Source organism: Chiloscyllium punctatum, chromosome 41 (assembly GCF_047496795.1).
Source record: "Chiloscyllium punctatum isolate Juve2018m chromosome 41, sChiPun1.3, whole genome shotgun sequence".
Lineage (NCBI taxonomy): Eukaryota > Metazoa > Chordata > Chondrichthyes > Orectolobiformes > Hemiscylliidae > Chiloscyllium > Chiloscyllium punctatum.
This window is the reverse complement of record NC_092779.1, coordinates 14,804,804-14,829,912: the sequence shown is the minus strand read 5'-3', so window position 1 is coordinate 14,829,912 and position 25,109 is coordinate 14,804,804. Positions and strand designations below refer to the sequence as shown.

General features: G+C 45.8%; 1 protein-coding gene across 9 annotated transcripts in view; it reads left to right on the top strand.

The window, feature by feature from the left end:
• Window positions 1–15,102, top strand: part of rreb1a (ras responsive element binding protein 1a) — a 285,692-nt gene extending 270,590 nt beyond the window's left edge. For 8 of the 9 annotated variants that reach the window (XM_072560424.1, XM_072560423.1, XM_072560431.1 and 5 more), the window contains 3 exons: window positions 2,083–2,247; window positions 4,473–5,165; window positions 12,743–15,102. In XM_072560424.1, coding sequence (XP_072416525.1) covers window positions 2,083–2,247; window positions 4,473–5,165; window positions 12,743–13,299 — 1,415 coding nt within the window. In that variant the 3' untranslated portion in view covers window positions 13,300–15,102. The remainder of the gene's footprint in view (window positions 1–2,082; window positions 2,248–4,472; window positions 5,166–12,742) is intronic. The other variant, XM_072560425.1, reaches the window with a different exon arrangement.
• Window positions 15,103–25,109: the final 10,007 nt, after the last annotated feature.

The window sequence follows — 25,109 nt, the reverse complement described above, 5'->3', positions numbered from 1 at the left end:
ATGCTGCAGAAGGGTCGTAGTTCTGAGCTGCCTGTCCTCCTTCCATGGCTACATTTGTGGAGAGGAAGTACAACATGTCTATTAGTACACTTAAAAAAAAACCATTGGAGAGAAAAGAGGTGGGCACTACAGGGGATTGGAGTGCATTATCTCCCCCCATCAGCTCCATTTTAATTTAAACTACTTCACTCTTCCCTATCTTTCCCTCTCGTTATTGTTGTGGTAGTGTTTGTTAATTTGTCACTTCATGAGAGATACAGGCAACTTGATGAAAGGTTTATATATATAAAAAAAGAGAATGAAGGTGCAAGTCTTTTGAAGGACTAGAGCTAGGCTGGGTGGCCTGAATGGTCTCCTCTTGTGCTGTAAGGCTCTTTGATTCTATCAGTGCTAGAGGGCTGGGTGTTAATTAGTACTTGCCTTTGTGCTGAGTGGGCATTTTTTTTCACCTTTCAGTGGACTCTCTGGAAGACTGAGTTTTGTCCACATCCCTTAAGGCAAAGAGATGGTGAATGGATTTGTGTTGGGTTGGGTGGAGTTGGACCAGGTGGACTTCCTTACCTGGCTGATGGGTCAAGCAAGTTGCCAAATGGTCCATTCAGGAATATAATTTTAAAAAGTACAGTTTTACTCATGCAGAGTATTTGCGCATTTATAACATTGGCATCATGTTGTGTGAAATGGATTCAAAATAGCAAAGCAACCTGGGGTACCTGAGCAGATCTGTAAACTCTCAAAATATTGCCTTGTAAAAAGAAAATGCTGTTGCAATCCACCACCTCCTTGGGGGCAGTATCCAGTTTAATAACTCTGTAAAGTAATATAGCTCACAAAAACGGAACTTCTTTGTGAAAATGATTGAGGACATAGTATGTGTGTAGGCACAGTATATGAGACATGGAGCCTTACAGCAGAGACGGCCACACCCTGTTCCCAGCTCTTTGCCCCTGGGGGCTGTGTCAGGCTTTGATGGGTACTGAGCAAACTGATTGCTGAACACCACCACAGTTACAGAAGTGTGTGAGGTCTGAGCCAAAGTTAAAAGCGTCTATAGTTTGTTTGGACCTGAACGTTAGTAAACCAAGAAAAACACTGGAAATACTCTGACAGATCAGGGGAGGCCTTCCACCCGAAAATCAGCTGGCTGCTGTATCACAGAAACGGAATCTTGTCAGCTCCCTCTATGTGGTGTTTTTAGATTTACAGTGGGAGAAGTAGTAGCAGTAAATCTTCAATAAATTACACTTTTGCCAGAGGTTGGCAGATGTAACATAAAGAGAATGGCACTCATAGCCATTCTAGAGAAAGGAGCTTCATCTTAAAATGATTATTTTATTGGAAAAAGCCTATTCAACAATCACTTGGCCAATGGACTGTTTACTACGGCTGCACTGCTCAAATTGCTTTGCTAGGCCAGACCAGGAGCTGTTGATTTTAAATTCCCCGCCATGAGTAAAGTTGGTTAGGCTGAAATTGCATTGTATCGTTTTTGTACTAAATGCTGAAGTCTCGAGCTCCAATCTGTTGCTGAAAAGAAGCAATAACTGTTTAACCCACTCAAATGTATGAAACCATTGTGTTAACATGCAGCACAATTTTGATTTTATTGAAAATATCCTATAGGATGCAATCTTATTCTGAGACATGTGGTTCACTCCCATGGGCAGTAGAAGCTGTGTCTTGAACACCTTTTCAGATTCTTCCCAGTGCTGTGCATTTTTTAAAAAACTGGTTTTTATTTTAGTTGAGCAATTTAACACCATAGGTACTGCTTCCACAGAGGTATTCACATTGCAGTGAAGAGTAACCCTGGGCTGTGTGTGTCAAGTTACTCATTAACAAGATTTGCAAGCCCCATAGCAGCAGCAACAGCAGCTTATGGACACCCAGTTAAAATGTGTTATGTTGGGTTTTTTTTTGGTAAGATGGCATGGTATTAATTTGGGAATATTGTAGTTACTAGTTAAACACCGTTTAACTGGTGTTTTTTTTCTGTTTCGTTTATATAAGACAATGCGATTGTCACAAACTGCATAAATAGCTACTTTTTTTGTTTTTTTTTACTTTTTGTTTTAATAAAAGGTCAGAAGCCCTTTCCCTGTCCAAAATGTGACGCTTTCTTTTCCACCAAATCTAACTGTGAACGCCACCTCTTGCGCAAGCATGGTGTTGCCAACCGGTCACTGCGAAGAAATGGCCTGATTGCCAGATCCAAAGCAACTGATGCAAAGCCCCTGGAAAGCACAGGTAATTACCACCAGAGAGAGCCAGCTCCAGTCATAGTGCCGTGTTTCAGTAGGTTTAAAGAGTGCTCCTTTGCTCTTGTGAGGGATTAATTGAAATGAGAGGTGCAGTCAGGCTTTGCCGTAGCAAGGGGGCAGTGCCTGCGAGAGCAAACAGTCCAGAGAGAGAGAGTGACAGAGAGGCCTCACTTCCAAAATGATTGATCTGCCATCAGATTAAAGGAGCTCTGCCTCTTGGGGGCAACACAAAAGTATTTGGCAAATGGTTATTTTGTTTGCTTGTAATTGCACTGTGTGAGGGCATAAACCATACCAGAATTCTTTGTAATTAATTTCACCAGTGAAGTTCCTGTGATGTACAATGTTCTGCCCCTTTTACACTCTTCAAATCAAAACCAAAAAGAAATGCCAAACACTTTTTGCACCAAGGCAGTTTTCCTTTAAACAATGCTGATTGCAAACAATTGGCCTAAAAGTACCTCAGTTGGTCGCTTTGGTACAACTAATTTCTCCTGCCTAAAATTCCCAACATAATCATTCCCAATGAATTAGGATATGTTTACAAGGACATGATCCTATCTGTGATGGCTCCTTTCTCTAAGGTCCAGTTTTCAATACACGCTCAACAATATTCTGACTGACGCACGCAGACACACATCACAGAGAAACTCAACCAGATGTTTGTCCAATACTTGTACCTTGTGAATATCCTTTAGTTTAGTGGTTATCTGTTTGACCTGCCTTGAGTTGTAAGATACATAAAACAGAATTCATTCTGTAGTTTGGCATGAATGTACAATTAAACCAGTCGATGTTGGCTATATCCTGTGTCAATAGTAAATGATGATGCTCCTAAGAGATGGAGCCACTTTTTGTGATAGCGTAGTGAGACCACTGGTTTAAACAACAATGGGCCCATGCATTGAACAGGCTGCCTAACTTGGAAAGTTAAGCTCTTTGTTCTATTGTATCTGGTAGTTATTGCTTGCCTGTCTTTGATGATTGTTCACTTTCTGACCAGTGTTTTATTGTCCCCGATAGTTTTGCTTATGTCCATCTTTGGTGGTTTCACTTTCTGACCTGTCTATTTTATTGTCCATTTCTTTGGAAGTTATAGTGTTCGTTTTCTGAAGAGTGTTTTTGTTTTATGTGTCACTTTTTGACAGACATTGATTTTCTGTCCTGTGTCTTTTTTGTTTCTCATTGTCCTTGTCTGTAAGTAGGTGTTGGTTTTCTGACCTGTGCATTTTATTGTCTCTGTCCCTGGCAGTTGTGGACTTTCTGACCTGTGATTTTTTTAAAATTTGTCTTTGTCCATGATAGGTGTTGATTTTCTAACCTGTTTTTTTTTGTTTTTTATTGTCTTTGTCCATGATAGGTGTTGATTTTCTAACCTGTTTTTTTTTGTTTTTTATTGTCTTTGTCCATGATAGGTGTTGATTTTCTGACCTGTTTTTTTTTGTTTTTTATTGTCTTTGTCCAGGATAGGTGTTGATTTTCTGACCTGTTTTTTTTTGTTTTTTATTGTCTTTGTCCATGATAGGTGTTGATTTTCTGACCTTTTTGTTTTGTTTTTTATTGTCTTTGCCCATAGTAGGTGTTGGTTTTCTGACCTGTTTTTTTTTGTTTTTTATTGTCTTTGTCCAGGATAGGTGTTGATTTTCTGACCTTTTTGTTTTGTTTTTTATTGTCTTTGCCCATGATAGGTGTTGATTTTCTAACCTGTTTTTTTTGTTTTTTATTGTCTTTGTCCAGGATAGGTGTTGATTTTCTAACCTGTTTTTTTTTGTTTTTTATTGTCTTTGTCCAGGATAGGTGTTGATTTTCTAACCTGTTTTTTTTTGTTTTTTATTGTCTTTGTCCATGATAGGTGTTGATTTTCTGACCTTTTTGTTTTTTATTGTCTTTGCCCATAGTAGGTGTTGATTTTCTGACCTATACATCTTATTGTCTGTACGTGGTAAATGTCGAGGTTTTTTTTTTGTATTATTGTCTCTGTCCTTGGTAGTTGTTGATGTTCTGACTTTGTTTTTGTTTCTGCGCCTGGTAGGTGTTTTTTTTTGTTTAATTTGTCTCTTTTCCTGGTAGTTGCTGTTTTTCTGACCTGTGTTTTTTTAAAAGTTTATTTTAATTGTCCTTGTTCCTGGATTTTCTGAGCTGTGTTTTCTATTATCCGGTAGTTTCTTTTTTTCTCTCCCACTCTCTAACCTCTCTCTGTGTCGCCCTCAGGTAACGTTCCCGAGTCGGAGACGACGGTGACCGAGGCCTCGCCAGCTCCAGCGACGGCGGCAGCGGCCTGTCCTTCGCCCGGGCCCACAGAGCGGCCTGGAGCGGAGGGAGCGACGGGCGAGAGCGAGCCCAAAGCGGAGTCGTCGGCGGCGGCGGCCGAGGAGCAGGAGGCCGAGGAGGACGCTCAGAGCAACAAGAGCCTGGACCTGGATTTCGCCAGCAAGCTGATCGACTTCAAGCTGGGCAGCCCCGACCCGGGCGCGGCGCCGGCCGAGGGCCGCAACTCGTGCGGCGTCTGCGGGAAAACCTTCAAATACGCCGCCACCCTGGCCCGCCACCGGAAGGCCCACGCCTGCGAGCGCCGCCGGGACCGGGATGCCAGGCGAGGCCCCAGGCCTGCGGCCGAGCAGCCCGGGGCCCTCCGCTCGCGGCCCGCCAAGAGCGCGGGCGCCTCCCGCTCAGACGGGCCCCCGCCGCGGCGGGAGGATGATGTGGAAGAGGCGGCAGGGGCAGGAGGGGGCGCCCCCGGAGCCCGCGCGCCCCAACCGCCAACCGCCGCGGGGCAGCTCGAGCTCCGGAAGGCCCCGCCCAGCGGCTCGAGCAAGGCGGACAAACGGAAAAAGATCTGCGCGGTCTGCAGCAAACGGTTCTGGTCCCTGCAGGATCTCACCCGGCACATGCGGTCACACACCGGTAAGGGGCGGGGGAGACTGGGGGGTGGGGTGCGGGGGGAGACAAGGGGGGAGACTGGGGGGTGGGGAGGAGACGGGGAGGAGACTGGGGGGCGGGGTGCGGGGGAGACTGGCGGGGGCGGGGGGAGACTGGCGGGGGGTGGGGCGGAGGAGACTGGGGGGGGGTGCGGGGGAGACGGGGGCGGGGGGAGACAAGGGGGGAGACTGGGGGGTGGGGGGGGGCGGGGGAGACTGGGGGGTGGGGGGGGGCGGAGGAGACTGGGGGGTGGGGAGGAGACTGGGGGGTGGGGGGGCGGAGGAGACGGGGAGGAGACTGGGGGGTGGGGGGTGAGGAGGAGACTGGGGGGTGGGGAGGAGACTGGGGGGTGGGGGGTGGGGAGGAGACTGGGGGGTGGGGAGGAGACGGGGAGGAGACTGGGGGGTGGGGGGGGCGGAGGAGACGAGGGGGGAGACTGGGGGGGCGGAGGAGACGAGCGGGGAGACGGGGAGGAGACTGGGGGGTGGGGGGGGCGGAGGAGACGAGGGGGGAGACTGGGAGGAGACTGGGGGGTGGGGGGGGCGGAGGAGACGGGGAGGAGACTGGGGGGTGGGGGGTGAGGAGGAGACTGGGGGGTGGGGAGGAGACTGGGGGGTGGGGGGTGGGGAGGAGACTGGGGGGTGGGGAGGAGACGGGGAGGAGACTGGGGGGTGGGGGGGGCGGAGGAGACGAGGGGGGAGACTGGGGGGGCGGAGGAGACGAGCGGGGAGACGGGGAGGAGACTGGGGGGTGGGGGGGGCGGAGGAGACGAGGGGGGAGACTGGGAGGAGACTGGGGGGTGGGGGGGGCGGAGGAGACGAGGGGGGAGACTGGGAGGAGACTGGGGGGTGGGGGGGGCGGAGGAGACGAGGGGGGAGACGGGGAGGAGACTGGGGGGTGGGTGGGCGGGCGGAGGAGACGAGGGAGGAGACTGGGGGGTGGGTGGGCGGGCGGAGGAGACGAGGGAGGAGACTGGGGGGTGGGGGGGGGCGGGGGAGACGAGGGAGGAGACTGGGGGGTGGGTGGGCGGGGGAGACGAGGGAGGAGACTGGGGGGTGGGTGGGCGGAGGAGACGAGGGAGGAGACGAGGGGGGTGGGGGGGGCGGAGGAGACGAGGGGGGTGGGGGGGGCGGAGGAGACGAGGGGGGAGACTGGGGGCGGGGGAGACAAGGGGGGAGACGGGGAGGAGACTGGGGGTGGGGGGAGGAGACTGGGGGTGGGGGGCAGAGGAGACGAGGGGGGAAACGTGGAGGAGACGGGTGTGGGGGGGCGGAGGTGGGGGTCAGCGGAGATTGGGGGGAGACGGGGCGGAGATGGGGTGGCGGAGATTGAGGGGGATGGGGCGAAGATTGGGGGGACGGGGTGGGGACGGGGCGGAGACTGGGGGGGCGGAGGAGATCGGGACGGCAGAGATTGGGGGGGAAATGGGGCGGGGATGGGGCGGAGATTGGGGGGGACGGGGCAGAGGTGGGGGTGGATGGGAGAGGGGCAGAGACAGGATTGGGGTAGTGATGGGGAGGGGTAGATATGGAGGAGGGGGGAGAGATGGAGTGTTGGGGTTGGGCGAGAGATTGCAGGTGGGGGCTGGTGATGAGGAGGATGGGGGTGAGTGATGGCGGTGGAGGTAGATATGGGGGGAGAGATGGGAGGAGGGGGAGATGGGGGTATAGGGAGATGGCAGGTGGGGGGGATGGGAAGAGATGAGGGAATGGTGGAAAATGGTGGGGTGGGAGGGGGAAAAATAGGAAAAAGTCTCTCACTGTCCACCCAGTCTAACCCTCTGATTATCTTGTATGTCTCAATTAAGTCACCTCTCAATCTTCTCTCTAATGAAAACAGCCTCTGGTCCCTTAATGTTTCTTCGTAAGACCTTCCCTCCATACCAGGCAACATCCTGGTAAATCTCCTCTGAACCCTTTCCAAAGCTTCCACACCCTTCCTATAATGTGATAACCAGAACTGTACACAATACTCCAAGTGTGGTCACACCAGAGTTTTGTACAGTTGCAGCATGACCTCATGGTTCCAAAACTCAATCTCTCTACCAATAAAAGCTAACACACTGTATGCCTTCTAAACAGCCCTGTCAACCTAGGGTGGCAACTTTGAGGGATCTATGTACATGGACACCAAGATCTCTCTGCTCGTCTACACTACCAAGAATCTTACCATTCATTCTGTATTCCTGTTACTATTTCCAAAGTGAATCACCTCACACATTTCTGCATTAAACTCCACTTGCCACCTCTCAGTCCAGTTCTGCAGCTTATCTATGTCTCTCTATAACCTATAAGATCCTTTGGCACTATCCACAACTTTATGGGCGGCACGGTGGCACAGTGGTTAGCACTGCTGCCTCACAGCAATTCCCGCCTCAGGCGACTGACTGTGTGGAGTTTGCACGTTCTCCCCGTGTCTGCGTGGGTTTCCTCCCACAGTCCAAAGATGTGCAGGTCAGGTGAATTGGCCATGCTAAATTACCCGTAGTGTTAGGTAAGGGGTAGATGTAGGGGTATGGGTGGGTTACGCTTTGGCGGGGCGGTGTGGACTTGTTGGGCCGAAGGGCCTGTTTCCACACTGTAAGTAATCTAATCTAATGTACCGACCTTAATGTCATGTGCAAATTTGCTAACCCATCCTTCTATGTCCTCATCCAAGTTGTTTATAAAATTGACAAACAGCAGTTGACCCAAAACAGATCTTTGCGGTATACCACTCGTAACTGACCTCCAGGATGAACATTTCCCATCAACTACCACCCTCTGTCTTCTTTCAGCTAGCCAATTTCTGATGCAAACCGCTAAATCACCCTCAATCCCATGCCTCCATATTTTGTGCAGTAGCCTACTATGGGGAAACCTTATCAAACGCCTTACTGAAATCCATATACACCATATCAACGGCTTTACCCTCATCTGCCTGTTTGGTTATCTTCTCAAAGAACTCATTAAGGTTTGTGAGGCACAACCTACCGTTCACAAAACCATATTGAGTATCCCTAATCAACTTATTCCTATCGAGATGATTATAAATCGTATCTCTTATAACCTTTCCAACACTTTACCCACAACAGAAGTAAGGCTCTGGCCTTTAATTACCAGGGTTGTCTCTACTCCCCTTCTTGAACAAGGGAACAACATTTGCTATCCTCCAGTCTTCTGGTACTACTCCTGTAGACAATGATGATATAAAGGTCAAAGGTAAAGGCTTGGCAGTCTCCTCCCTGGCTTCCCAGAGAATCCTAGGATAAATCCCATCCAGCCCTAGGAATTTATCTTTGCAGTTGAATACTGACAAAAAAATATTCATTTAACACTTCCCCATCTCCTCTGACTCCACGCACAACTTCCCACTATTATCCTTGATTGCCCCTAGTCTTATTCTAGTCACTCTTTATCCCTTATATATCTATAGAAAGCTCTAAGGTTTTCCCTGATCCTATCCGCCGACAACTTATCATGTCTCCTCCTCACTCGTCTTAGCTCTCTGTTTAGGTCTTTCCTGGCTACCTTGTAACTCTCAGTCTCCCTAACTTTACATCTCATCCTAACATAAGTCGCCTTCTTCCTCTTGACAAGAGATTCAACTTCATTAGTAAACCATGGCTCTTCCACTGTACAACTTCCTCCCTGTCTGACATACTTATCAAGGACACACTGTAAGCTGTTCCTTGAAAAGCTCCAAATTTCTATTGTGTCCATCCCTTGCAGTTTCCTTCACCATCCTACGCAACCTAAATCTTGTCTACTTGCATCATAATTGCCTTTCCCCTTGTTGTAGCTCTTGCCCTCCAGTGTATACTTATCCCTTTCCATTGCTAAAGTAAACATAACTGAATTGTGGTCACTATCACCAAAGTGCCCGCCTACCTCCAAATCTAACATCTGGCCGGGTTCATTACCCTGTATCAAATCGAATGTGGCCTCGCCCCTTGTTGGCCTGTCTACATACTTTGTCAGAGAACCCTCCTGCACACAATGGACAATTGGGCAACTGGGGGAAGAGTCATGGGGGTAGAGGATGGCCAGGGCAGGAGAGATGATTTGGGTTAAGAAGGAGGGGGTGATCAAGACAGAGGTGCTGAATAATCTGGTGAATGAGGATCGCAGAGCTGGGGGGAGATTGAGGTTTGTGTGCAGGATTTGGGGAACTTCCCAAGAGGTGGAGGGTGAGCTTGCAGCTTGGGACAGCAGGATTTTGTTTCCTTGAGAGAGAAATGAAGCACTTTCCCCTTTCACACTTGAATTTGTTACCAATGTAGAATCATACAACACAGAAGGCCATTTCTTTGAAAGAGTCATCTATGCAACCCCACTTTCCACCCCGCAAGATGAAACATTCTGTGCTTATCCTTTCAAAATCATTCTGTAATTTTAAGTCACCCCTCAGTTGCCTTTCTACAGGTGAAAAGGAGACTTGGCCTGTAAATTCTTTACTGGTATATAAACTGCTTTTGGTATCATCCTTCTGAATCTTCATTGCACCCTCTCCAGTTCCTTAGTCCTCTTTATATATGGTAACCTGAATTGTGCATTATTTTCTAAACCCTCCTCACTATCTTTTCTTAGTCTATTGTGAGTTTCCACCAGAAATACAGTCAGAGGAAAGATATTTACCTCACTGGATGCCCAATAGGATCCTCATTGTCAGAACAAAGTAGTATCTAATGATTAAAGCAGAGGTATCCGACCTACAGACTGCACACTAGTGTCAGGCCCCACAGACTTGTGTTTAAAATACAGGCAGGTGGACATGACTGAGTTTGCAAGGAGCTGCTTCTCCAGTCTCAGGCTGTTTCTGTCCCACATTTGTTATTGAGATGCTCACCATTAGTAAAAATCAAATTCAGGCAAAAGACAATCTGTGATTGGCAGAGCACTGGGAAATTGAGAGACAGTCTTCATCCTCAGGCCATGTTTTCTTTCTCATTACAAGTGAAAGACTTTGTAAGTAGAGCTGGCAACACTCCTACTCAGCAGTGTCCTGAAATCCACACCTCAGAAACAGATCCTCCCTTGGGTACTTTACGCACATCTGCCTGAGAGGTTTGAGCTCAGTTAGGCTGCTTTTTTAAATATGGTGCACCAAGAGATGTAAACTTGGCCAAAATGAAGTCTGTCTTTTCAGTCAGAACACCATTTGTTTAGCCTGGGCACTAGGGTGACAGTGGTAGTGAGTTGGCAAGGAACAGTGGAGTTGGAAGGGAGATAGTGAGAGAGAAGTGGCCTCCCTGAAAAGTGGCAGGAACAGCCCGCAAATATCTTCCATGATGCAAAGGGAGTCGGAGGGTAATGGCACTGTCAGCAGAGCTGGGACATAAACCACCTTGGTGTGACTGCTGCATTGCCAACATCACACTAAATCAGTGATTGACACGATGACAGGAAATTAATGGAATAACCTTCCCATGTGAAGCTTGTTCATAAAGATGCACGTCTTATGTTTTTTGATAATAGCGAAACTTGCAAACGTCTTATTGTACACAGCTCTGAAAAATGAAGCATGGCCTCTTGCGAAAACCCCTGGATTATAACACAAAGAAAAGGAACCCCAGTCTTGCAAACAAGTCAGAACAGTGTTTTAGTTCAATTTCTCAGCAGATGTATGCATTTGTTTTAATGCTTAGTGTACTAGTGCCAGTTAACAAATGATTCTTTGTTGATTTTCACATTGTCAGTTTGTTTGAAGCTGGGAAAATGAAAACAAGATGTGCTGACTCTGACTCAAGCCCCTTAACTGTCCAGGATGGCCTGTGTATTCCGCACAGCTGGGAACCTTTTGGGGGAAGTGGGGGAGATTGGCATTGGTTTAGCTTATATTCTTGTCTGCTTGTGAAGTGTTAGATCAGTTAGTTGTTGGCTAAATTGTGAATTTCCCACAACATCAAACCGTTTTGGGGCCAGTATAAGTGGCTCCTCTGACTTAAATAGCAAGATGGAGGTCACTGCTATTTAACCCAGTGGTTTCCTGAGCATGTGAGCAGGAGGGAGCTATGGGCAAGATTCTAACCAAGTATTTTTGTATTTCCCCCACTGTCAGGAGGGAGGGGAAATCAGACTTTGGGTTGGGAGAACAAATAACCTGTACTTGTCTCCAGAATGTCTGCTAACACAGTGCCGGTCAGAAACCTGGCTGGCTAACAGTAATGATATCCTGGCAGTGGCCATAATTGCATCAGAGAGGGACCCTCAGGGTAAAGTCCTGCCAGAGGGGAACCACTGGTCCATCACTGTTGTCTCAGCAACACCAGAATTGAGTGGTGGCCATTGCTGGAACTGCAGCCTGTCCCTGAGGGAGAAATGAACAATTCGGAGTGGGCCATTTGGCCCCTTGATCCTGTACTTTGCACCCATTCCGTCTTGTGCTTCCTGATCTACTTTGGTTCCCTGTCCCCCACAATCAACCCAAACAGGAGGGGCCCCCCAGATGATGTTGGGAATTTGGAATGCATTCTCCTGTTTGGGCTAATGGTGGTGACAGGGAACCAAAGTAGGTCAGGAAGCACATGACGGAATGGGTGCAAAGTACAGGGAGAGTAGTTGAGGCAGGAAACTTTACAGCCTTTAAAAACTTACTTGGATGAGCAGTCGAAATATTCTATCATTCAAGACTCTGGACAAAGTGCTGGAAAGTGGGATGAGTATAAACTTAGCATAGTTTTGGTAGTACAGACCCGACATGCTGAACGGCCTTTTCTGATCATTTAAAAGTCATTATCAGTCACTAATAATTGACAGTTAAGTATTCCTGTGAAAGTACAGGTCGACAGGTGTATCTGCGGAATTGGTTCCGTGGTATCAGTTAACCCGTGGTTTACCGCAGCCTGAACATATTACAGGGAACATTTTGGGACCGGGGGCTACCGGGAAGGTAAATTTCCCATTTAAGTGAATGGGTTCACACCTGTTCGTGGTTTCAGGTTTCCAGGGTGGGTAGATTAGATTCCCAACAGTGTGGAAATTGGCCATTTAGCCCAAAACGTTCACACTGACCCTCTGAAGAGTAACCCACCCAGAGCCGTTCCCCTACATTTACCTCTGACTAATACACCTAACATTTTGGGCAATTTAGCATGGCCAATTCACTTGACCTGCACATCTTTGGACTGTGGGAGGAAACTGGAGCAAACTCACACAGACATAGGGAGAATGTGCAAACTCCACACAGGCAGTGGCCCGAGGTGGGAATCGAACCCGGGTCCCTGGCGCTGTGAGGCAACATTACTAACCACTGAGCCACCATGCCAGCCTTGGAATGTATCCCCTGCGGGTATGGAGGGCCTACTGTATGATCTTCCATTGGTGTTTGGTAGTGACTGAGTTATCAGGAAAGTATCAAGAGTCAGGTTTTTATATCCTGCACCCCTACGGCAACCGAAAGGCCTGTTTCCCAGCTTCCATTGTATTCAGAAGGCAGAGGTGTACTGGGTGACGTAAGCAGTGATTTGTTCACTGTTCACTGTTTGTCAGTTGGGGAGCTGTCAGTTGTTCGGCAGTCTGTGCTAGCACTCGTAGCCATCACTCTGGTCAAAAACATAATGTTTCCACTTATTGCTCTTTCAGGTGAGAGGCCGTACAAATGCTTGACCTGCGAGAGGACATTCACCCTGAAACACAGCCTCGTCCGCCATCAGCGCATCCATCAGAAGGGAGCCAAGGTAGCCAAGAGACATCCGGGTGAGAACGACGATGAATTGTCCAAGGATGAGGACGACAGTGAGAGTGAGGCCGAACAGGCGGGCTCCAGCCAGCTGTCGGACAACGAGAGCGAGACAGTCACTAGCATCAGCCTCAGCAATGACTCCCCGCTGCCACTGAGCATTGCAGGGAGCCCAGTAACAGCCACAACGAGCCAATCTCCCAGCCAGGCAGGTGTCAAAGCAGCTGAGCCAGAGAACAGCCTCATTCGCCCAGCAACAGCAGTCAACGGTGTGAGGCAAGGAACCTTCCTTATTCAGGGCAATGACCAAGAATCATTAAAAAACTCAGAGAAGACACTTGCTGATTCCACAGGCTCCTCAGACATCATCCAGAACTTTTTGGGAATACCTAGTGGGGCGCCAATGAACCATGTCCTGGGCTCAGTGGAGTCTACTCCTTGCCTGCTTGGAGTGGAATAATGTGGCTTCCAAGGAACTGGAGGTTTTTGTTGCTTTAAAGCTGTGCCACCATACTTTGGAATGAAATTGACTGTCTTGTACCCGCAAAACACCAAGCAGGGATGAGGCTGCTGTGGTGAATTGTTCTAGTCCGCCTGTGTGCGGGCAGAGTTTTTTCTAACTCTGGTGCGATGGAACGCCTTAAGAGACACGAGTGAGAGGAATCCAGTGCAACTCTCCAGACTGCATGTTGTATCTTCCAAGTGCCTTATGACCTGATTGCTGTGCACAACTAAAGTTCTGTTCAGAAGTGCTCGAAAATCCTTGTTTCAAAATAAGTACAACAAGAAGAGCTAGCCTTTTTTTTGAGAACAATCTTGGGGAAGTATCAAATTCCTTTGTGATGTGTTTATATTTTAAAGCTGATTTTTAAAACAAATAACACATAATAATGGGGCATCAAAATGCACTTGGCATAGGCTGTGTTTAGGTCCCTAATGAGGAACTGCTGTACTAAGTCTTCCAGAAAGGCCTTACAGTGATCAATGACACTGACAATCTCTGGGCCAGTTTTCCACCATAAATAACAAACATAGGGGCAAAATAGCAATTATGGCTTTTTATTTTGTTTCTTTCACAAAACAATTATGACTTTGTTCTCCATTTATGGTGTGCACGACAGTGCAGTTTTGTTTTCTTTTTGTAATTTGGTCTTTTAAGATGTATTTTGATTAAGGTGGAACTTGTTTGCCACTGTCTGTGAAAATGCAAGATGGCTTCCACAAGATTTCCCCCTCCATTTTTAATGCGCATTGGGTTGTTTTGGCTAGAAACAAGAAAATGGGACTAAGAAGGTAAAATGAATTAGGAGACACTTTTTTTTGTTAAATCTTATATCAATATGAAATTCAGTACAAAAGAATTTAAGGTTTTTTATTTACAATTCTGCTCTCGATGGTCTAATCCAGCATCCTTGGGGGGAGCAGCCATTAATCAATTATATAATGCAGAACTGTAGCAAGGAAAAAAATTCTCCCAGCGTTAAGCTGGAACAGTGTACTAGCAATAATCACTATTGATTTAAAGCTTTATTTAGTATTTTTTCTGTATCGGCAATATTAGTTTATATGGCCCTTGCCACATTTTATTGATTCTTTTATTAGTGGGTTTTGTTGTCTGACTGAAGCAAATCTGTTGCGTTTTCTTTTCAAAAGCTGTGAAAAGGAGAAAATTATTTTGTGCTGAGTTATGGGTGAATCTTAGAATAGATTGCATGTGGAACTAATTTGTTTTATCAGTTATTTGTAATTCCGACTGTCTCTCTCAGGGCTTTTCAAAAAAAAATTGCATCTACTAAATCCCTTTCTAGTTCCAAATTTTCTTCCACTTTAAGAACTTGAAGCTGAGACGATTCAATCACTACATGAAGCACTTGACTGTGAAAGAAAAATAATGATAATTAATTGGTTTACAGCTTGTTCAAAAAAAAGAAAAAAAACAGTCACTTTTCACTGCACCATGATTAAAGAGCTTTTTATTACCAGAGGTTTAGTGAATTATTGTCTATTTTCAAGAAGGAAAGAAACTTTAATGGGGGAAAATTAAAAGGAAATAAAAGTAATGCATTAATCCATAAAACATTGTTTGAAAATCCAGAATCCATATTTTTTCGTAAAGGGAATCTTTACTGCTGCTAAATATTATGTACACATCTGGTGTATGCCACACGAACAGAGAATCACAGAGTTTTGGTACTTATTTCCAATGCAAAAATTTAAAGCTGTTCTGTATAAAACCATCTAAGCAATAAAATGTTATACTTGAGCTTTTTATTTGTCCTGGCACTGTATTTGTTCATGTGTTGATAGTAGAAAGTTATTGGTGATTATTTCCACTGTCACCTCACTTCTCCTCTCAATCTGCTCCATGACCCCACTGCATGATAACAGAGCTATCCTGTTGTGTGGTTTGGGGATTGTTGCTTAAAGCCTTCAGCACGTTGTTAAGTCTATGGGCTAGAACTTTGTCATGTGTTGCAAAATCGACAGCTTAAATTGGCCGATAGTTAATCTAATATTTTAAGTTATTTATACTAATCAAGTGTTTAGTCATCTTCAGGACGTGGCCATTACCTGGGGTTCCACGTGGACTTCTAATTTTAGTATGTAGCCTTTTTGTGTTTGGAGGTGCCTGCTTGTATTGTGTGTCTCTAAGTAAATTACTTGTACATGGCTCCAGTTTTAGGTCTCACTACCTGATTGTTGGGTACCTTAGGCTGTAATGGGAGGGAATAAAAGGTGTAGTGTGTAACAGGGGCCAAAGTCTTTTGGGGGGGTGTTTCATTGCAATCACTTGACATGAGAGACCTTTCCAGCCCTCACCCTCTTAGTCTGTTCGAAAATGTAGTGTGTCTGTGCAGATGGTCCCCCAGGTGAACCACAGGTTTTTTGATTTTGATGCTGTTTAGTTTGATCTCAGCTGTGTGCTCTAATTCAGCCATCAAGGATTTACAGCTGTACGTCTCTAAACCACCATGTGATGGAGACTGGCAAACACAGTGTATATACCTTCAAACTATTATTTACATTACTGCCCTAAAGGGGCAGCACAGTGGCTCAGTGGTTGCCACTGCTGCCAGGGACCAGGGTTGGATTCCATCGTCAGACAACTGTCTGTGTGGAGTTTGCATTTTCTCCCAGTGTCTGCGTAGGTTTCCTCTGTGTTCTCCAGTTTCCTCCCACAGTCCAAAGATGCGCAGGTTAGGTGATTGGGCCATGGGAAATTATCCATAGTGTCCAGGGATATGCAGGCTAGGTGGGTTAGCAGGATAGGATGGGGATGGGTGGGATGTTCTTTGGAGGGTTGGTGTGGACTGATGGGAATGTATGATAATATAAATATTTCATGAGAAAACCTGCAATTGCAATTCCTGAACACTTAACTGCCAAGTATTAAAAGATTGTCTTTTAAGCTGCTGCCACTTCATTGTTATGAACTTGGTCAGATTTAGATAGTATTGACCCATCGTCATTGCAAAATGGTGAGTTACGTACAATTTGGAGCATAAATCATGGGAGTGGTTTATCTTTCTCTGCCTGGCTACTTCCACACTTTTTTTTTAAAAAAGTGGTAGTTAATATAGAACAGATTGATTGTAAATGAAGGAATTTGCTCCAAGTGTTTTCCGTTCTCTCCATACGGTTCCAAGGTTGTTTTTTTTGGAACCTCATCCAAATATCCATTGAATTTAGAGCATGAATTGTGGTAAGGCATTGTGACCAGGTCTGCCCACAACCTCATCTGCTGGGATTGCATAAATGCAGTTTCCAGCTGAAACCACAGGCTGATAAATGCAGAAGGGACCTTTGTAAATGGTTGCACAGAATTTTAAATATCGTTTTTGGGATGTGGGCATAACTTGCAAAGCCAGCATTTGTTGCTCACCCCTAATTGCCCTCGATCGGAGTGTCTTGCTCGGCCATTGCAGAGGGCAGTTAAAAGTCACTTTCTATGGTTAATAGACGGGGCGGGGGGAGCAAAAGACCATGTAGGATTTGGTGATTGGGGGTAGAAAACATTGTGTGTAAGAGCATATACAAGTACATCAAGAGCAAAATAGCAACTAGGGGGAGAATAGCGTCCCTTAAAGATCAACAAGGTCATCTATGTGTTGAACCACAGGAGATGGGAGAGGTACTCAATTAATATTTTGCAACAGTTTTTATTGTGGAGAAAGAAATGGAGGCTAGAAAACACAGGGAAATAAATATTGATGTTTTGAAAACAGTTCACGTAACTGAAGAGGAGGTTCTAGAGGTCTTAGAAAACATAAAGGAGAATATATCTTCAGGATCTGACCAAGTGTATCCGAGGACGTCGTGGGAGATTAGGGAAGAAATTGCATGGCCCCTGGCAGAGATATTTGTATAATCTATAACCATGGGTGAAGTGCCAGAGGACTGGAGGGTAACTAATTTAGATTATGATTTGGAGATGCCAGTGTTGGACTGGGGTGTACCAAGTTAAAAATAACACAACACCAGTTTATAGTCCAACAGGTTTAAGTGGAAGCGCACTAGCTTTCGGAGCGATGCTCCTTCATTTAACACAATCACCTGATGAAGGAGCATCGCTCCGAAAGCTAGTGTGCTTCCAATCAAACCTGTTGGACTATAACCTGGTGCTGTGTGATTTTTAACTAATTTAGATTAGATTAGATTCCCTACAGTATGGAAACAGGCCCTTCGCCCAAACAAGTCCACACCGACCCTCCGAAGAGTAATCCACCCAAACCCGTTCCCCTACCCTATATGACCTAACACTGTAGGTAATTTAGCATGGCCAATTCACCTGACCTGCACATCTTTGGACTGTGGGAGAAAACCGGATGTTGTGTCTTTACTTAAGAAAAGGTGCAAGGAGAAGCCTGGGAAGTATAGACGGGTGAATCTGACATAGGTGATGTGTAAGCTATTGGAGGTGATTCTGAAAGATAGGATTTACATGCATTTGGGGAGGCAAGGCCTGATTAAGGATCGTCAGCATAGCTTTGTGTAAGGGAAACTTGATTGAGCTTTTTGAGGAAATAACCAAAGCAAATGATGAGGACAGAGCAGCAGATATTGTTTACATGGACTTTTGCAGTCTACATTATTTACATGGACTTTTGCAGTCTACATTATTTACATGGACTTTTGCAGTCTACATTATTTACATGGACTTTTGCAGTCTACATTATTTACATGGACTTTTGCAGTCTACATTATTTACATGGACTTTTGCAGTCTACATTATTTACATGGACTTTTGCAGTCTACATTATTTACATGGACTTTTGCAGTCTACATTATTTACATGGACTTTTGCAGTCTACATTATTTACATGGACTTTTGCAGTCTACATTATTTACATGGACTTTTGCAGTCTACATTATTTACATGGACTTTTGCAGTCTACATTATTTACATGGACTTTTGCAGTCTACATTATTTACATGGACTTTTGCAGTCTACATTATTTACATGGACTTTTGCAGTCTACATTATTTACATGGACTTTTGCAGTCTACATTATTTACATGGACTTTTGCAGTCTACATTATTTACATGGACTTTTGCAGTCTACATTATTTACATGGACTTTTGCAGTCTACATTATTTACATGGACTTTTGCAGTCTACATTATTTACATGGACTTCAGTAAAGTGCTTAGCAAGGTTCTGCATGGTAGACTAATTAGTAAAGTTAGATTACGTGGGATTCCGGGTGAGCTTGCTAATTGGATACAAAATTGGCTTGACATTAGGGGACAGAGGGTGGTGGTGGAGGGTTGCTTTTCAGACTGGAGGCCTGTTCACCAGCACTGTCCCACAGGGATCGGTTCTGGGTCCACTTTTATTTAACATTTTTACAAATAACAGAGATGAGAATATAGGAGGTATAGTCAGTAAGTTGGCAGATGACATCAAAATTGGTTGTCTACTAGTCAGTGAAGGTTACCTATTAGATTACAAAGAGATCTTGATCAATTGGATCAATAGGCTGAGGAGTAGCTGGGAGAAAGTGAGGACTGCAGATGTTGGAGATCAGAGTCAAAAAGTGTGGCGCTGGAAAAGCACAGATCAGGCAGTATCCGAGGAACAGGAAAGTCGATGTTTCAAGCATAAGCTCTTCATCAGGAATGGAGTTTAATTTGGATAGATGCAAGGTGAAACAAACAAGGGCAGCACTAATGGTAGAGCCTTGGGCAGTGTTGTAGAATAGAGAGACCTTGTGGTTCTGGTACATAATTCTTTAAAGTTAGCGTCAAATGTAGACAGTGGTTAAGCTGTTTAGCATGCTTGCCTTCATTGCTCAGATCTTTGTATGTAGGAGTTGGGACATTATGTTGGAGGTTGTACAGGACGTTGGTGAGGCCTCGTCGGGAATACTGTATACAGTTCTGGTTGCCCTTCTATAGGAAGGATATTATTATGCTGGATAGGGTTCAGAAAAGACTTACCAGGATGTTGCCAGGGTTGGAGTTATAAAGATACGCTGGGACATTTTTCCCTGGAACACAGAAGATTGAGAGGTGACCTTATAAATGTTTATAAAATGATGAGGGGCAAAAATAAAGTGAATAATAAGAATCTTTTCCTGGGGCGGGGTGGAGGGGGAGGTTCAAAACTAGGGGGTATATTTTTAAGATGAGAGGAGAAAGATTTAAAAGGGACCCGAGGGGCAAAACTTTTATGCAGAGTGGTTTGTAAGTGGAATAAACTGCCAGAATAAGTTGTGGATGCTTACCAGATTAATTACTAAATCTGGTAAGTAAATTGATTTTACATTTCCTCAGAAATGTTCACTTCAATTAACAAAACTCTAGCCAGAGAGACAATAGCCAGCCTCCTGGACAAACAGAACAGACAACACGATGGGGAACCTAGCAACAAGGACTGCATACTCAAACTACTAAACTTGTGCTTGACAACACACTTCACATTCAGCAACCAAATATATAAACTGATCAATGGGACACCTTGGGCTCACCTATCTCTGGGCTCTTAGTAGAATCTCTGATGCCAAGACTGGAACAAACAGCCCTCCCACAAATTCAACCCAAACTCTGGATCAACTACATGGATGACACTTTTGTTATCATTAAGATAACAAAAACCGGATTATTAACAGCATGCTCACAGGGATCAGATTTATGAGAGAGGAGGAAACCAACAATAAACTCCCATTCCTAAATGAGATGGTAGAAAGAACACAGAACAGTGAATGCACCACAGAAGTGTACAGGAAAGCCACACACTCTGACCAGATCCTCAACTACAATAGCAAACACCCGAACACTTACAAGAGAACTTGTATTAGGACCCTGTTCCAAAGGGCTACAACACACTGCAGCTCTCCCAATCTACAAAAGGGAAGAACACCTCTACAGAGTCTTCACCAAGAACAGATATCCCTACAACTTTCTCCACAGATGCTTAAGACACAAGCAATGTGACGAGGACATGCCATGATCCAACATAATAGCCACATTACCTTACATAAAAAATGTCTCGGAACTAACAGCCAGACTTCTCTGAACTCTCGGATTCATGACAGCCCATAAACAGACAGCCACATTCAGAACAAAAGACCCGATACCCATCATGTGTAAAACTAATATAATTTACAAGATTCCATCAAAGACTGCATGAAACATTATATAGGACAAGCAGGCAGACAACTCGGAATCCGCATCCATGAACACCAACTAGCCACTATATGCCATTTACCATCTATAAGTAGCCATACACACAGATGACAAGAACCACAAATGCGGCTGAGTCAACACAACGATCATAGGACAAGCTAAACAGAGGACAGCCAAAGAATTCCTCAAAGCATGGCACTCATCCATCAACAAACACATGGACCTAGACTCAATAACAGCCACTACAACAAACAACAGTACCGGCAACCGGAAGCAGCAGGAACGGAACCAAATATATTCCAGAAGAAACAGTACAGCAGCACGTCACAGGAGGCTCCAAAGCACTGAGGATGTCACCTGGACAGGGGACATAACGTTTGCAAAATCAACTTCTCAGCTCGACAACCAAACCCACAGGGGGACAATGCCTCAGACACCAGGGTGAAATTTTAATTATTAAGCATTAGTCCACTGGTATAAACACTATGCTACTGCTTCCACTTGGTTTATTAATATCCCTCATGGAAATAAATCTGTCAGCCTCATTTAGTAATTAGCCATAATCCACCCTCTCACCATTGCAGAGACATGGTTGGCTATATATTGCTTAAGGGGACCGCACTCCCCAAGGTGAGGAGGCAGACATCTGTGGAACATTCTTATTCAGTCCATTTTCTATGTGACTCCCTATGTCACTGCCCTCCAAAATGGCTCTGGCAAACCAATCCATTGTATCTAAGATGACAGTTCACCACCATTTCTCCAGTGGGGATAGGCAATAAATGCTGGCTTTGGCACTGACATCCATTTTAATTCACTCTCCCACTCCCCCAGCCACATGTCCATCCTTGGCCTCCTCCACTGTCAGAGTGAGACCAAACTGAAGCTGGAGGAACAACACCTGATATTTTGACTGGGAAACCTACAGTCCAGTGACCTCAATATCAACTTCATCAGCTTCAAAATCCTCCCTCCCCCAGCCTTATCCCATGTTTAGCCCTACCCTTCCTCCTTACCTCCCTGATCTGTCCACCTTCCTACTCACCTATCCACTCCTCCCTCCCACTGACCAATCACAATAACCCTCTATCTGCATTCCCCCATCCCACCTACCCTTCTCCCCGCCACTTCCACAATCCCCTCCCCCCCCCTCCCCACCATATATTTCTGGGCTCCTTCCCCCTCCCCGGTCTGTTGAAGGGTTGCAGTTGGAAACATTGACGTTCCTGCTGCTTGGATGCTGTCTGACCTGCTGTGCTCCCCCAGTTTCACATCTATTGACTCTGGCTTGCATCATCTGTAGTCCTTACTGTCTCCAAGTCACTGAAAATCCAAAGGTGTTGCATGAATAGATTAGGGGCATGAGGACAAACAGTAGCGCCCATTAGGGGATGGAAGTGGCAATCTCATAGAATGTCAGAGAATCTTACATTGTGGAAGCAGGCCATTCAGCCCACTGAGTCCATACTGCCACTCTGAAAAGCATCCCACCCAGATACATCCCCCGACTCTATCCCTGTAACTCTGCATTTCCCATGGCTAATACACCTAACCTGTACATCTTTGGACTGTGTGTAGAGATGAAAGGTGAAGGTGAGGTTTTAAATGAGTACTTGGCATCTGTACTCACTATAGAGAAGGATGATGTGGGTCTAGAAATCAGACAGGTGGAACGTGATTTGGTTAAATAAATTAGCATTGAGATGGACGAGGTATTAGCAGTTTTATCAAGCTTAAGAAAGTCCAGAAGAGCTGAATCCCAGGCTGTCATGGGAAACTGCCGGAGCCCCTGACATTAGTTTTGAACTCTTCTCTGGAGAGAGGACAGGTGCAAGCCAACACAAATCCTCTATTGAAGAAGAATGGTAGAGATAAACCAGGAACCTACAGGTTAGTCAGTCTAACATCAGTGGTTTGGAAACTGTTGGAAACATTTCTGACGGACAGAATTAATCTCCACTTGCTGAAGCAAGGATTACTCCAGGATTCCCAGCATTGTTTTGCCCATGAGAGATCATGTCTAACAAATTTGACTGAATTTTTCAAGGACATGGAGATCTCGGCCATGGCAAATGGGACTAGATGTATTTAGAATATCCGGTCGGCATGGACAAGTTGACCGAAGGATCTGTTTCCGTGCTGTACATCTCTATGACATGCACACCATAGAGTAGCTTGCGTTTATATAGCATCCTGCATCAACCTCAGGATGTTGCAAAGGACATTACAGCCAATGGAGTACTTTGAACTGCAATCACTGCTGACATGCAGAAAATACATCAAATTTGCACAAAGTAATCTCCCACAATCAGGAAAATGATAATGAACAGACTATTTTTTTGATGTCCATCAACAGATGAATAGTGGATAGGACACTAGGGGTAAAGTTTTGGTAGTATTTCAGTATAGTGGCAAAGGGATCATCTCTGTCCACCTAAGATGGCAGACCTAACCTTAGCATAATGGCTCAGCCCAGATAGCACCTCTAACAGTGCAGTTGTCCTGTAGCTGTAACTTTTATTTGTGAGTTCTGGAGTGGGATGCAAGAGCCACACCTTTCAACATGCGCAAAATGATTTCTAAGCCACAAGTCAGGGTTGTGATGGAACATGATCCACTTACCTGAATTGGGTCCAGCTCCAACAACACTCAAGAAACTTGACTCCATCCAGGACAAAGTGGTCACCAAAAGAGTACCTTCAACGTTCACTCCCTCCCTGATGGCACTGTAGCAGACTGCAGAAATCAAGCAAAGTACCTTCCATAGCACCTTCCAAACTCAACCCCTGCCGCTGAGAAAGACAAGGGCAGCAGATACCTCTGCAATTCCCTTCCAAGGCACTCACTATCCTAACTATTAAAATATATTGTCATACCTGCAGTGTCACTGGGTCAATGCTGAAGCACCAACAGCACTGTGGGTGGATCTACATCATACGGACTGCTGTGGTCCAAGAAGGCAGTTCACCACTACCTTCAAGGATAATTAGGGACCGACGATAAAAGGTGGCCTAGTCCTGTGAATTTATAAAAGGGGCCAGCAGCCAAGAATAGTGTTCATGTATGTGTGTGGTGGATGCAGGGTGGGGGGGGTTGGTGGTGGGGGGAAGGGGTGGAAGAAGAGAGAGGGGGGGTGAGAGAGAGAGAGGAAGAGATAAAGGGGAAGGGGGAAGAGAGAGAGACAGGAGGACAGAGAGAGAAAATGATTACTCTTTTGTAATGCAACAGGGAATGAGGTATATTCTGTCTCTTGTATCAGACAAAATTGGAAGGTGGTTGCAAGGGGAGAAAAGAAAGCAGTTTCTTTTTCCAGTTGCTTGATTTGTGACAGAGAATCCTCCCAGTCAGGCTTTGAATGTGGCTCGGAAAAAAGGTTGCACTATTTGTGGTATCCTCTGGCCTAACCTTTCATTCCCACAGAACATTGGGTGAAGCAGCCTGCAGAATGACAGCTCTGATTTCTATCTAACGTCTCTGAACTGGAATTCTGCAAAAAAGACAATATCCAAAAGCACAGTAACAAGCCATTTGGCCCAGCTGGTAAGTGCTGGTTTTTGTGCTTCACATGAGCCTCCTCTCAGCAAACACCACCAGCTTTATCTTCAACCTCCTTCACTACAAACCTCCTTCCACCCTCCTTCATTACAACCCTCCTTCACTACAATCCTCCTTACAACCACATTCACTACAACCCCCCTTCAAAACAACCCTCCTTCCAACCACCTTCACTACAACCCTCCATCCACCCTCCTTCACTACAACCCTCAATCCAAACTCCTTCACGACAACCCTCCTTCACTGAAACCTTCCTTCATTTCAATCCTCCTTCACTACAATCCTCCTTCCAACCACCTTCACTATAACCCTCCTTCCAAACATCTTCACTACGACCCTCCTTCACTACAACCCTCCTTCCAACCACCATCAGCCCAACCCTCCTTCACTACTACCATCCTTCCAACCACCTTCACTACAACCCTCTTCCAAACCTCCTTCACTACCACCCTCCTTCATTACAACCCTCCTTCCAACCAACTTCACTGCAACCCTGTCACTGCAACCCTCCATTCCACCTCCTTCACGATAACCCTCCTTCACTAAAACCCACCTTCACTAAAACCCTTTGTCACTACAATCCTCCTTCCAACCTCGTTCACTACAACCCTCCTTCCAACCACCTTCACGACAACCATCCTTCCAACCTCCTTCCCTACAACCCTCCTTCACTACAACCCTCCTTCCACCCTCCTTCACTACAACCCCCCTTCACCTCACCCCATCTTCCAACCTCCTTCATTACAACCCTCCATCCAACCACCTTCACTACAACCCTCTTTCAAACCTCCTTCACTACCACCCTTCTTCACTACAACCCTCCTTCCAACCACCTTCACCACAACCCTCTGTCACTACAATCCTCCTTCCAACTGCCTTCACTGCAACCTTCCATCCAATCACCATCACCCCAACTCTCCATCACTACAACCCTTCTTCCAACCACCTTCACTACAACCATCTTTCCAATCACCTTCACTACAATCCCCCCTTACTACAACCCTCCTGCAGTACAGCCCTCCTTCCAACCAGCTTCACGAGTGCCCTCCTTCACTATAACCCTCCTTCCAACAACCTTCACTACAA